Source organism: Neoarius graeffei, chromosome 11 (assembly GCF_027579695.1).
Source record: "Neoarius graeffei isolate fNeoGra1 chromosome 11, fNeoGra1.pri, whole genome shotgun sequence".
NCBI lineage: Eukaryota > Metazoa > Chordata > Actinopteri > Siluriformes > Ariidae > Neoarius > Neoarius graeffei.
The window spans coordinates 16,958,919-16,972,157 of NC_083579.1; the positions used below are offsets into that span (position 1 = coordinate 16,958,919).

A 13,239-nucleotide genomic window follows, 5' to 3' on the forward strand; every position below is an offset into this window, starting at 1 on the left:
AATGAGACAAAGGGATATTTCCTCGTTTAGAGTAGGCTATAAATAGTATAATGCGGTGGATGGCAGGCTAATGTGGCCTACTGGCGCACTGTCAAGTAATCATTACCTATATCCACTAGGGAGGGCAGTTTTATTATTCTTCAAAAGGGCTCCTATTTAGTATTACGACAAAAGTAGGAACTTATCATAATTACCAGGATAAATCGTTTGGGCGCGAGTCTTGTTGAGGTCCGGGGTCACCGTGATCAGAGTCGGCCAAGTCACTGTCCGATTCCGAGGCCGCATGGTCAAACCAGTGAGCCACATTCACCGATTGCTTCGCAATGGCCATAGGTTCATACATATATGGTTTCACCTCTCGCTATTTAATTTGGAGAGTTCCTACTTCAAAATTGCTATCGCTTTCAAACATTTCACAGAACCTCTCATGACCAAAGTCAGTACACTTGTGCTCGGTTCGAAAGTAAACACAGAGCTGCTCCCAGTCTGTTTAACTTAAATGACGTCACGACGACGGTCCCCTGGCGGTGAAAGTGTGCATAAGTAAAATGTAAACAAACCTTCGGAAATTGGGCAAAACAGTATATTTTAACCGTTTTATTCAATTTTAGGGTGCAAATTAGACACTAGGAAGATTGAATTCACTTTTTGGGTCGTTCTTCTAGACAAATTTGATATTCTACGTTTCACCTCCGACCATTACCTATGACCTTTAATGTCACTTGATCTTTCCAGTGAAAACAAGCAGCAGGGGATTGCTTCAAGAAATCAGTGCTTGAATTTGTCCAAAGTTCACTTTCATCACTGCGTGGAAGTCAAACCACATTACTGTCCAATCACAACCCTAATCAGGCCTGAGTGTGTTTGTGGTTGGTGGATGTCTTGCATGCACCATATGAGCAAGATGGAGTTTATGAACCTGTAGAAGTATAAGAGCTGTGAGTTTTATCGTTATGTATTAGGATGATTTTTACTTAATTTCTGCCATGTTCACAATTTTTTAAAATGCTACATCCCTGTGGAATGTGTCAAATGCCACTTATACAGGCCTCAACATTAACTTTCGACACCAAATGGCCTCAATTTTTTTGCCCCCCTTGAATTTCCTTTTGCCCTAAAATTTTGCAGTATTTCGGCAAGTTTTCAAGTACATGGCTCAAGGCAATACTGATACGTTTTCTAGGGGTATAATTGAGTTATTTAGACAAAAGTACGTTTTTAAAAAAAATATTTATTTTTAAAAACATTTATTTCTGCAACAGAACAACAAGACAAGCCCTGAAAACACGAAGCATAAATCAGTATCATATAGGTAAGACTTACCGATGGTACTAATATGTAATATGTCTTTTTATATAGAGTTTAGGACACAAAATACACTTTGTTTTGCCTATAACAATGACTAGCAATATTGCAAAGAATCATAAAACTAAAAACATTATAAAACAGGAGTCTGTACTGCAGTACTGTCTTATTCAGTTTGCCATTGCATTTAGGAGGAAATTAAACAACCTGTCCTCCTCATCTTGACATCCATAATGGTCTAATGTCAAATGATAAATGGGGTAAGATAGGGTATATTTATCTATGGGGTAATTCACTATGTAAATGATATACATTTACTGTAGAGGGTGTGGTTTACTATTTGAGACACAAAAGCATGTCTTTTCATTCACTGAATGTTCTTACCACTAGTTTTTATTATTACAGGGGTGATTATAGTTACTATATGACTATAGCTACAACTGGAATGTCCCGATTCTGTTAGCGTTTGTAATTATTGTACAATCCACTATTAGATAAAATTAAAATAAAATCCTACAACATTTTTTGAAAGTCTAGAGCAAGATATCTTATTTTACAAATAACACTTCAGATATTGTTTTAACAATAATAAGCATCAATCTATAAATGATACAGTGCAGATAGCTGTGTAACTAGATGTCCGTGAAGTTGTTGAGACATGGCGGGGCAGTGATACCATCGAGCCCACAGTTCAGGTCGGAGTCCTTTGACAGGGCTCGACATTAGGCACTGCCCAACTGCAAGCGAAATATGCATTCGGGCAAGTGGGACATGTCCCCGACATGCCCGACCGGGCAAGCTGGAATGAGCATATATTACGAACTAACACCACACAAATTAGGCTTTTATTTCAGTTACTAAAAGCGTCCCTCACTACGTATCCGCCATTATGTCTTGACTGTTTTCTTAGTCTTGGTTTCATTTACTGCTTTGCAAGTTATTTTATATACCCCTGCTGTTGTACTATGGTACGCATACTGTTTATAGACCCCTTGTGCATGCCGTCACGCATCACGCGATAATTACAGCTAGGGTCAGACAGACACCATCTTTCATGCAAGCAAGGCTTAAATCTGTCTTCAATATGGTTAATTTTTGCACTGTTTTTGCTTGTTTAAACAGAGAAATATCAAGAAAAATGTTAACAAATAGAAGCAAATGCTTCGAGAACAACAAGGAAATGAGTGGTTACAGAATACGGAGAGAGGAGCTCAGCCTGAAAACTCCACAGAAATTCACGATTGTATTTAAAATGTATTTTACAAAAACAAAAGTCGGAAGTGAGTATGGAAGAGTTTGCTTAAGAATCTCGTTTTATTTTTTTCTGCTCGCATTTGAGTTAGCTCCTTCATGAAAGTGCTTGATTTTCTTACAGGTGAAGCAGCTTCCTTGTTTGACACAGAAAACCCAGATTGGTTTCAAACAACTCGGGCATAAAAAAAATTCAATAAGGAGCGACATGCGCGATAAATCCTGAAAGAACAGAACAGATTAAATATCCTGGACCAATTTGTTGTTTTTTTAAAATATGAAAGTATGTCCCTTTACACACTCATCCAGAAGGGTAATTTTGCACAAGGCCATCTGTCTACAGCAGAAAAAAATAAAATAACAAAACGCATCTGGAAAAATTCCAAGGGAGTCTGGAGCCAGATTCGTGACGTCACGTGCGGATCCGCCAGCAGGCTGAGAGAGCTTGCATGGATTCAGTGCACAGTCTGTGTAGACCAAGTTTAGTAGCTAGCAATTTTGCATTGAAATATGGAATTGTCGCCTGAGCTTCTAAACCCATGGAGTCATGTATCAACGCTCATCTATCTATTGTTACATACATCATATTTTTTCTAATTACTATTATGTATTTATATATTTCTTCATTTAGAAGAGTACTGGCTACTGTAGGAGAAAGATTTCATAAGCTACACATGGAATCGGCTAAGCAGGGTTGTATATACATTTAATGTGTTTGACAGGTCCCAAGATCTCAAGCCCTGACACACACATCATCCCTTGATACACATAAAGTAAGTGTATTATCGCCCAGCGCTTTCGTGTTGTTTACTTTTGCGTGTGTCAATAAATAACATTATCCGTGTACCACACAAACACAGGAACACCTAATTTAGAATATATAGTCTCTCTTATTTCTTACCCTGGCAACAGTCAACTTGTGAATTGCCGATTTTCTTGGTCTTTTTCTCGGCTCTGCTTTGGTCCTTGGCTTCCGGATGCCTCGCATGAAGCGCTCCCATTTCTCTCTCATTGTCTGGTCTTTTGGAAAACGATGAGTACTAATCCCATCAAGATTGGTGTTGCTACACCCTCCTACGATACACCTGTTAACCATTTTAATAATTACGTGATAATTTCTTCAACGTTTGCAGAAAACCACCAGGTCGTTTTCTCATAAACATAATCCTACTGACGTAGGATTCAGAAGGAGGCGTCCTGCACGTGATGTCACAAAAATCAATGTTTGCCGGGAAATCCAAATGGCAAGTTTTTTCAGAGGCAGACGAATTCGCCTCAAATGGCTTGATTTCAACTGAATTTTTCTGGTATTGCGCAAGGTAAAAAAATTGCACAAAATGCAAAATGTGACAGATATTTGACCAAAGTTTAATATAAAATAGGAGAATTACATTGATCTTGCTTCTGAATTTACCCATGATATGCACTTTAAGAGCAGAGAGCTAGAGCTTTGTTTCTGTTATCAGAGGAACACAGTCCTGTGCAAAATATTTTATATCTCTCTTTTTTTTTTTTTTTGTTATATCATCCACCTCTAGGTTTATTTCTCATCTCATTATCTCTAGCCACTTTATCCTTCTACAGGGTCGCAGGCAAGCTGGAGCCTATCCCAGCTGACTACGGGCGAAAGGCGGGGTACACCCTGGACAAGTCATCACAGGGCTGACACAGAGACACAGACAACCATTCACACTCACATTCACGCCTACGGTCAATTTAGAGTCACCAGTTAACCTAACCTGCATGTCTTTGGACTGTGGAGGAAACCGGAGCACCCGGAGGAAACCCACGCGGACACGGGGAGAACATGCAAACTCCACACAGAAAGGCTCTCGCCGGCCCCGGGGCTCGAACCCAGGACCTTCTAGCTGTGAGGCGACAGCACTAACCACTACACCACCGTGCCGCCCCTCTAGGTTTATTTAAAAAAAACAAAAACAAAACCTGCACTGCGTCACGACAGACCAGCTGCACTGATTCAGTTACAGGCTGCCAGGTCTATATAAAAACATCAATAACCTACACACAACAATTTTAAACTCAAATATTATCCTGTCTATCATGACGCAGCGCATTTTTTTTTTAAAACCTAGAGATGGATGATATAACAAAACCCCCCTGATATATAAATATTCTCAAAACACAATACTGTTCAAAAGTCTTGGCATCCCATTGTTCTTTTCTTACAAACTTTGTTATAGATTTCTATTTTATGATTTCTACATTATCAAGTAATGAACCTACAGTTAGAGAGTTCCACACTAACACACTGAACTTTACAACAGCTGCATGCATGTGAAATGGAAATAAATCGACTAAGGCACGAAAAACTATTTTGGATAAAATTGTTATTGTCCATTACAAGTAAAAAGTAACCAAAAACCAAACTTAATCAATAACCAAACTTCAACTTAATGTGTGCTCTTCATTTAATGTTGTAATTCACAACTATTCTATGGTTTTCCTAAAAAAAAAAAAAAAAAAAAAAGTAGTACTCGCAAAATAGGGGCCAAGTGATAATATTGGGGGGCAAGTGGAAATTTACCCCTGCTTGCCCCCCAGGCCAAGTGGGTTTAGAAGTTAAATGTCGAGCCTTATTTGAGAGTAAATGTATTGGCTTTCGCAACATTCTGTTTCCAAAAGCTGATATTGGGGAAAAATTCTTTACACAAAGAAGGTTTTCTTGCTTTTGTAGTTTTTTTTTTTAAACAGTTCTTCCGTGTAGGGACTCTTCGGGGAAAAAGAAGGTATATTCCAACGTGTAGCTAATGCTAACGCTAGGCCACAAATTATGCACTGTCACACCAGTTGTTTTGAGGAATTTTGTATGGACCAAAACTGGTAATAAACTCTAATTTCCCCATATATCTATCCTTCACGTCTTTCTGACTAAGATTATCCAAGCAATCCGGTAGTAGAGCTTTTTTAGCTGTAGTTTTTTTCAGACAACAGACGCTGACATCTTCGCTTGTCTTGCTCTTCTGTGATGAAAAGCACAAATGCGCATGCACTCCTGAAGCAAGCCAACCTGAATCGCAGTTACAAATTGGGAAGAAAAAAACAAAATGGTGATCACAAGGGAGGTGAGGATGCTGGTTAATAGGTCTTGTTTTTTGTAATGTACTCGCTTGAAAATCTTTTTGTGCTTAAAGAAACGAGTTATGCCTGAACGGGCCTAACTCGCTAAAATATTTCTGCCCAGACGTCTTGGTTGGGCAAATCAGGCAATGCCTGGCATTGAGGCTTGTTATACACTACACACGTTCACTCTGTCATCAGTATATCTGTGTCCCACTTGTGTATAACTGACATAGAAATGCACATACTGTAGGGTATTATATGCCTCAACCTGCATGAAACTCTCTTTATCCATTTGAACTTGCCATTTTATTATGGAAACTATTATTATGGAAATACATAGTTCATACATTTGACATAAGGTGAAAATCTGCTGACGTCCATTAACCAGAAAATTGCACTCATCGGCCACTTTATTAGGACCACCCATCCACCTGCCATTTTACGCAGTTCTCTAATCAGCCAATTCCTTGACAGCAGCACAATGCATAAAATTACGCAGACGCAAATCAAGAGCTTCAGTTAATGTTCATTTCAAACAGCAGAATGGGAAAAATTGTGATCTCAAAATGTGACTTTCACTGTGGCATGGGTGTTGGTGCCAGATGGACTAGTTTGAGTATTCCACAAACTGATGATCTCCTGGGGTTTTCACACACCACAGTCTCTATAGTTTACACAGAATAGTGTGAAAAACAAAAAAACACTGAGTGAGTGAGCAACAGTTCTGTGGATGGAAACAAACGCCTTGCTGATAAGAGAGGTCAGAAGAATATGGCCAGATTGGTTCAAGCTGCCAGGAAAGATATAATAACTCATATAACCACTCTTTATAACCATGGTGAGCAGAAAAGCATCTCAGCATACAACAGCAGAAGACCACGTTGGGTTCCACTCCTGCAGCTAAGAATCTTAGAAATGAATAACAAGTTCCTATTAAATTGGCCAGTGAGTGTATATACAATAAAAGCAGATGATACTGGTTGTGCTAGACGAGAGAGAGAGAATCATCGGACTGTATTAATGTGATCTTCCACACTCTAAAGGTCAGTTTTTAGTAAGTGGGTCTGTAATTTATTTCATTCTTCAGTTCACTTAGTAAATACAATGACTTTTAATCAGTAGATCCTGTAACAATTTTTCTATTTTTGTAACTTGATAGAACAATGCTCAATATATCAAATGTACTCCATCACTGATCTAACATTATTCAAAATAAAAAACTATAAAAGCTAATATGATATCCACTGTGTGATTAAAACTCACTGTACTTACCAATTAACACAGAGTATTCACAATTACATGTACAAAACCAATCAGAATACCATTAAGTTTGTCATCACAATACACTTGCAAAGTTGAAGTGTGTAAAGTAATGAGAAAGATCCCTGAAGTTAAAGTCAGCAGTGCTGTTCCACAAACTCCTCTTAAATACCTGAAAAACACTGTGAAGTTTCTTACCTGAGCAAAGAGCTCTGCGAGAGCAACATTACTAGGAATATCCAGATGCTTCGAATAAAAGTGATGGAGTGCAGCAATATCGGTTTGGTTCATCTCATTTTTCTCGTTGTCTATCTTGTCCAAATCTTGACAAAATAAGAGGGAACTACGTTAATATGCATTCAAAATACACCGTTAGGCATTAAGCATGATTAATTATGAAAGGATCATCATGCTCACAATTTTTTTGAGAATTTACATGATTATAAAAAAAAAGTCACAATTACTCACAGTATTACTGCCACACTCGCAATACTCGTGTGTTCACATCTCCCCAGTATTTACAATATGATGCATCATTTAGTGTTAAACATTTAATTTTAAATCTCAGTTGCCTAAAAGCCCAGCACTACCGACAGCATGGTGGTTTCTCTAGTTCTATTATTACAGATCTCTGCAAAACACAAAACTGCTTTGTGACAATATAAGTAGGTAACAGCTGAACACATGGTGTGTGTGTACAGGGCAATAATAATAATAATAATAATAATTATTATTATTATTATTATTAACAAATCAATGTAATACAGATTCATATTGCTTTCATTTCATTTGTACAAACCTGACTAAACTCCTGAATGGATATGAATAGAATTGTATTCTATTCATATCCAGTATTGTATGGGTGCTGTGTGAGACGGCTGCCTCTCCAGTAGCTCTGTAGTTTTTAACTCTTTAAACCTCTTTTTTTCCCCACCTTTTTTACTCTTCTTACGAAGACATAGTGTGTTTTACTTATATCACATGGATATTTTTAACTTTAACACGCAACCAGGAGCCAGTTTTCTCACTTATTCGAGAGAGGAGCTGGTGGCCCTGAAAACAATGGGACGAGCCGGGATACGACACCCCATCCTGGCCGAGTTGAGGAGGAAACCCAGGGGCTGCAAAGCTGGAGCTAAGCTAAAGGCTAGGCTAGCGGACAACCGGCGGCGCTACAAACCATCCATTCCCTCCACTATCATGGGGAATGTGAACTCGCTGCTGAATAAAGTCGACGAGCTTTCCGCTCTGAACAACCAGTGGATTTATCGGGAGAGCAGCTTATTTATCTTTACGGAGACATGGCTAACACACCTTGTACCGGATGCTAACGTGGACCTGCAGGGATTCACTGCTGTGAGAGCTGACAGAGACACTAACACATGCGGGAAAAGCAAAGGTGGGGGACTCATCATTTATGTGAACAACCGCTGGTGTAACCCGGGACATATCTCCGTAAAGACAGTCTTATGTTGCCCAGACTTGGAGCTGCTAGCCGTTAGCCTGTGGCCATATTATCTGCCAAGGGAGTTCAGTCACGTGATCACCATCTGTGTTTACATCCCTCCAAGGGCAGATGCAGCCGTTGCATGTGAGAGGAGTCACTCTGTCGCAGCAAGGCTGCAGACACAGCACCCTGAGGCATTTATGATCATTTCTGGGGACTTTAATCACGCTACTTTAGACTCTACTTTGGCTGCTTTTTACCAGGTTGTGGACTGTCCAACAAGGAACAACAGGACAATTGACTTGCTGTATGCTAATGTGAGGGATGCATACAGAGTCACACCCCTCCCCCCCACTAGGGAAGTCTGACCACAACCTGGTTCTTCTACAGCCGAAGTACACCCTCATGGTTCAAAGGCAGCCTGCAACAACTCGCTCCATCAGGAGGTGGTCCCCTGAAATGGAAGATGCCCTCAGAGACTGCCATGACATCACGGACTGGGATGTGCTGCTTAGCCCACACTGTGAGGACATAGAGGGGCTGACACACTGTCTGACAGATTACCTCAACTTCTGTGCAGATGTGGTCTCCCCCGCTAAGACTGTACGGTGTTACCCTAATAACAAGCCATGAGTAACACAGGAAGTCAAAGCTGTCCTCAACAGGAAGAAGGCTGCCTTCAGGAGCAGGGATAGGGAGGCGATGAAAGCAGTACAACAGGAGGTGAAACGCTGTGTGAGGAAAGCTAAGGACAGCTACAGGAGAAAGGTGGAGCAGAAGCTGAAGGAGAACAGCATGAGGGAGGTCTGGGAAGGTGTGAATACCATCACAGGCCACAATCCAAAGACCGGAGTCGTTGAGGAGACAGTGGAGAGGGCGAATGAGTTGAATGACTTCTTCAAATCGGTTCAACCAGCCCACGTCCCCCCCACCCTCTCCCTCACTGCAGCCATCTCTCCTTCTTCCCTCAACACACCTTCCCCCAGTCATGACAGCAGCCCCCTCCTCCCCCACCTCAACACAGACTCCTCCATGCATTACTGCAGACCAGGTCAGAGATCAACTGGGGAAGCTTCACCCCAGGAAAGCAGCAGGCCCGGACAAGGCGTGTCCACGACCACTGAAAACCTGCGCTGCTGAACTGGGTGAACCACTCCAACGCACCTTCAACCTCAGCCTGCAGCTGGGGAGAGTGCCAACCCTCTGGAAGACATCATGTATTGTTCCAGTTCCCAAAAAGAATCGGCCCAGCGAGCTGAACAATTTCCGACCGGTGGCACTCACTTCACATCTGATGAAGACGTTGGAGCAGCTCTTCCTCAGGCTCCTCAGACCCCAGGTACAACATGCCCAGGACTGTCTGCAGTTCGCGTACCGGGCAGGTGTTGGTGTGGAATACGCCATCCTCTACCTGCTACACCGAGCCCACTCGCATCTGGATAAGGGAAATGGTACAGTGATGATCCTCTTCTTGGACTTCTCGAGTGCCTTCAACACCATCCAGCCCCTATTGCTTCAGGACAAACTGAACAGGATGCGAGTGGACCCCTGCCTGGTCACCTGGATCTCCAGCTACAGTACCTCACTGACAGGCCGCAGTACATCAGGCTGAAGGACATCACGTCTGACACTGTGACTAGCAGCACCGGAGCACCCCAGGGCATGGTGCTGGCCCCTCTTCTCTTCACCCTGTACACTGCAGACTTCTGCTACAACTCGGAGCTGTGTCACATTCAGAAGTTTGCCGATGACACAGCCATCGTTGGGTGTATCAGTGACAACAGAGAGCAGGAGTATAGGAGCTTGGTGAGGGACTTCGCTGTGTGGTGCAACAGGAACCATCTGCAGCTCAACACCTCAAAGACCAAGGAGCTGGTCATTGACTTTGGGAGGTCCAGACCAAGGTCATGACCAGTTCTGATTGAGGGAGTTGAGGTGGAGGCTGTGGATTCCTACAAGTACCTCAGGCTGTGGCTGGACAGCAAGCTGGACTGGACTTGCAACACCAATCACTTATACAGAAAGGGATAGAGCAGGCTATACTTCCTTAGGAGTCTGCGGTCCTTTAACATCTGCAGGAAACTCCTGTGGATGTTCTATCAGTCTATGGTCGCCAGTGTCCTGTTTTACACCGTGGTGTGCTGGGGGGGGCAGCACATCCAAGAAGGACACATCCAGGCTGGACAAACTGATCAGGCGGGCCGGCTCTGTGGTCGGCATGAAGCTGGACTCTCTGGTGATGGTGGCAGAGGTCTATGGACAAACTATTGAACATCATGGACGATGCCAGTCACCCTCTGCACACCGTCATCAGCAACCAGAGGAGCCTGTTCAGTGACAGAATGCTCCTTCCCAAGTGCAGGATGAACAGACTCAAAAACTCCTTTGTCCCTCATGCCATCAGACTGTACAACTCCTCTCTGGGGGGGAGGAGGGGTAACAGGAGGACAGAGGATGGGAAGGAGCAGTAGCCTAGTCTAACAATAAGCAATACCAGACAATGTGCAATATCTCTCCTGCCCCCCCTCCTCTCTCTCCCCCCTTCCTCTCTTCCCCATATCTTATTCTTTTTATATTTGTATATGTAAATATTTAATTTATTTTACTTTATCTAGAAGGTTTCTCTATTTCTTTTCGCTGTTTATCTGTAATGATGCTGCTGGAATCTTAATTTCCCTGAGGGAACCCTCCCAAAGGGATCAATAAAGTTTTATCTAATCTAATCTAATCAAACATTCTACATTTTTTATTTCATGATACAAGAAATATTCCTTAACTTCCTATATAGTAAAAGAGGACCACACAGACAATAAAAGAGTATAAACAAAGAGGTCAGGTCAGTTATGGTACATGAATATATTGGGGGAAAAAAAATCTTCCAGAAATTTTGGTTCACCTACAGACCCCATTTCTCCATGATTAGTATTTACCCTCTGCATTACTAACTGACTAGTTCCTGGTTTATATTACTTGTGGATATATGACAGGTGTGTCTATCATAGTTCGAGTCCCAATAATCATCAACTTGTGTACTAGAGCCACCTGTTAAAATTAATAAAACATCTCCCTTACTCTTGGCTATATAGACCCCTTGCGCATGATGTCACACATCATGTAATAATCTCACCTGTGGGACAAACAGACACCATCTTTCCTGTAAGCAAGGTTTATTCTGTCTTAAATATAGTTCATTTTTGCACTGTTTTTGGTTGTTCCAATCATTCAAATAGAGAAATAGATAAAAGGTATTACCATCTCCCTGCTATCAATAAAAATGTTAATGAAGCAAATACTTCAAGAACAACGGAGAACTGAGTGGTTGAAGAGAATACGATGAGAGGAGCCAAGTCTGAAATCTTCAGAGAAATTCATGAATACCCGCATTTATAGCGATCATTTTATTTCAGGTAAGAACTTTTATTTTTAAAAAAATTAGAAAGTTGTGAGTATGGAAGCGTTTGCTTAAGAATCTCATTTAATTTTTTCTGCTCGCATTCGAGTTAGCGTCTTCATGAAAGTGTTTGATTTTCTTACAGGTGAAGCAGCTTCCTTATTCCACATGGAAAACTCAGATTGGGTGCCAAACAAACAACTTCAACATAACTCAGCAAAAAACACAGCAAGGAGCGATATGCACAATACATCCTGAAAGAGCAGAAAAGAATAAGAGCAGAGAGCGCTGAAGCTTTGCTTCTGTTATCAAAGGAATCCAGTCCTGTGCAAAATGTCACCACAGAGCCAGAGTGCAGTAATGAACCTCCAGTTCAAGTGTTCTACACAAACAGACTGAACTTTACAACAGCTGCATGCATGCAAAATGGAAATAAATCGACTAAGGCAGGAAAACTATTTTGGATAAACTTGTTACTGTCAGTTGCACACTTATCAACCTGTGTGACTCAGTTGTGCCTTTTGAATAGAGAATAACTGAAAAGGAAACTGAACATTAACTGTTTATTGAAATTATTATTGCAAGGGTGATTTATAGTTACTATATGACTAGCTACAATTGGAATGCACTGATTCTGTTAGAGTTTGTAATTATTGTACAATCCACTATGAGATAAAATTAAAATAAAATCTTACAACATTGTTTGAAAGTCTAGAGCAAGATATCTTATTTTACAAATAACACTTCAGATATTGTTTTACCAATAATAAGCATCAATCTATAAATGATACAGTGCAGATAGCTGTATAACTAGATGTCCATGGAGTTGTTGAGACATGGAGGGGCAGTAATACCATCAAGCCCACAATTCAGGTCAGACTCCTTTGAGGGCAAGACTATGGGCCAGTAGTGAACCAACCCTTTCCGTGATCTCAGAAGAGGTTGTAGCTCAGCAATTAAGCCATCACACATGCGTTACATTCACTTCCTGGTACCAAAGAGGTGGAATGAACTTACACTGACCATCTCCAAACAAAGCCTGAAGTGTCACTTCTTCATTAAGCACTTAAACTTAGAGCTGAAGCTACAAAAGAAAAAAACAACTCACTGTACCAACTCCTTTCTTAACAGGGTTTTATCTTCATTATGGTCCAAAACCATAGTCTATTCATGGTCCATGCACCAAGATATGTTTTTTCTTTTTTGTTTTTAATGGAAACCACAAAGCCCTTCTGTAAGTGTGCCTGTCAAATTATGTACATGTAAATGTAAACTCCAGTTTATCCCCTGAATATGACCTGAATAACCAAAGGCATGTCCATGAAACACACAAAGCAAGGATCCCCCTACAGGCAGAGTTCTATTACAGCAGTAGATCTCCATAGACTATCCATCCATCCATTATCTGTAGCCATTTATCCTGTACAGGGTCGCAGGCAAGCTGGAGCCTATCCCAGCTGACTATGGGAGAGAGGCGGGGTACACCCTGGACAAGTCGCAGGGC

The 13,239-nt window shown here is 41.3% G+C and overlaps 1 protein-coding gene across 2 annotated transcripts in view; it reads right to left on the reverse strand.

Moving 5' to 3' along the window:
* smyd2a (SET and MYND domain containing 2a) overlaps positions 1-13,239 on the reverse strand; it is an 88,387-nt gene that overhangs the window by 63,357 nt on the left and 11,791 nt on the right. The window contains exon 5 of one of the 2 annotated variants that reach the window (XM_060933531.1): positions 7,096-7,220. The exons of the other annotated variant lie outside the window; for it this stretch is intronic. Coding sequence (XP_060789514.1) covers positions 7,096-7,220 — 125 coding nt within the window. The remainder of the gene's footprint in view (positions 1-7,095; positions 7,221-13,239) is intronic. 2 annotated transcript variants of the gene reach the window in all.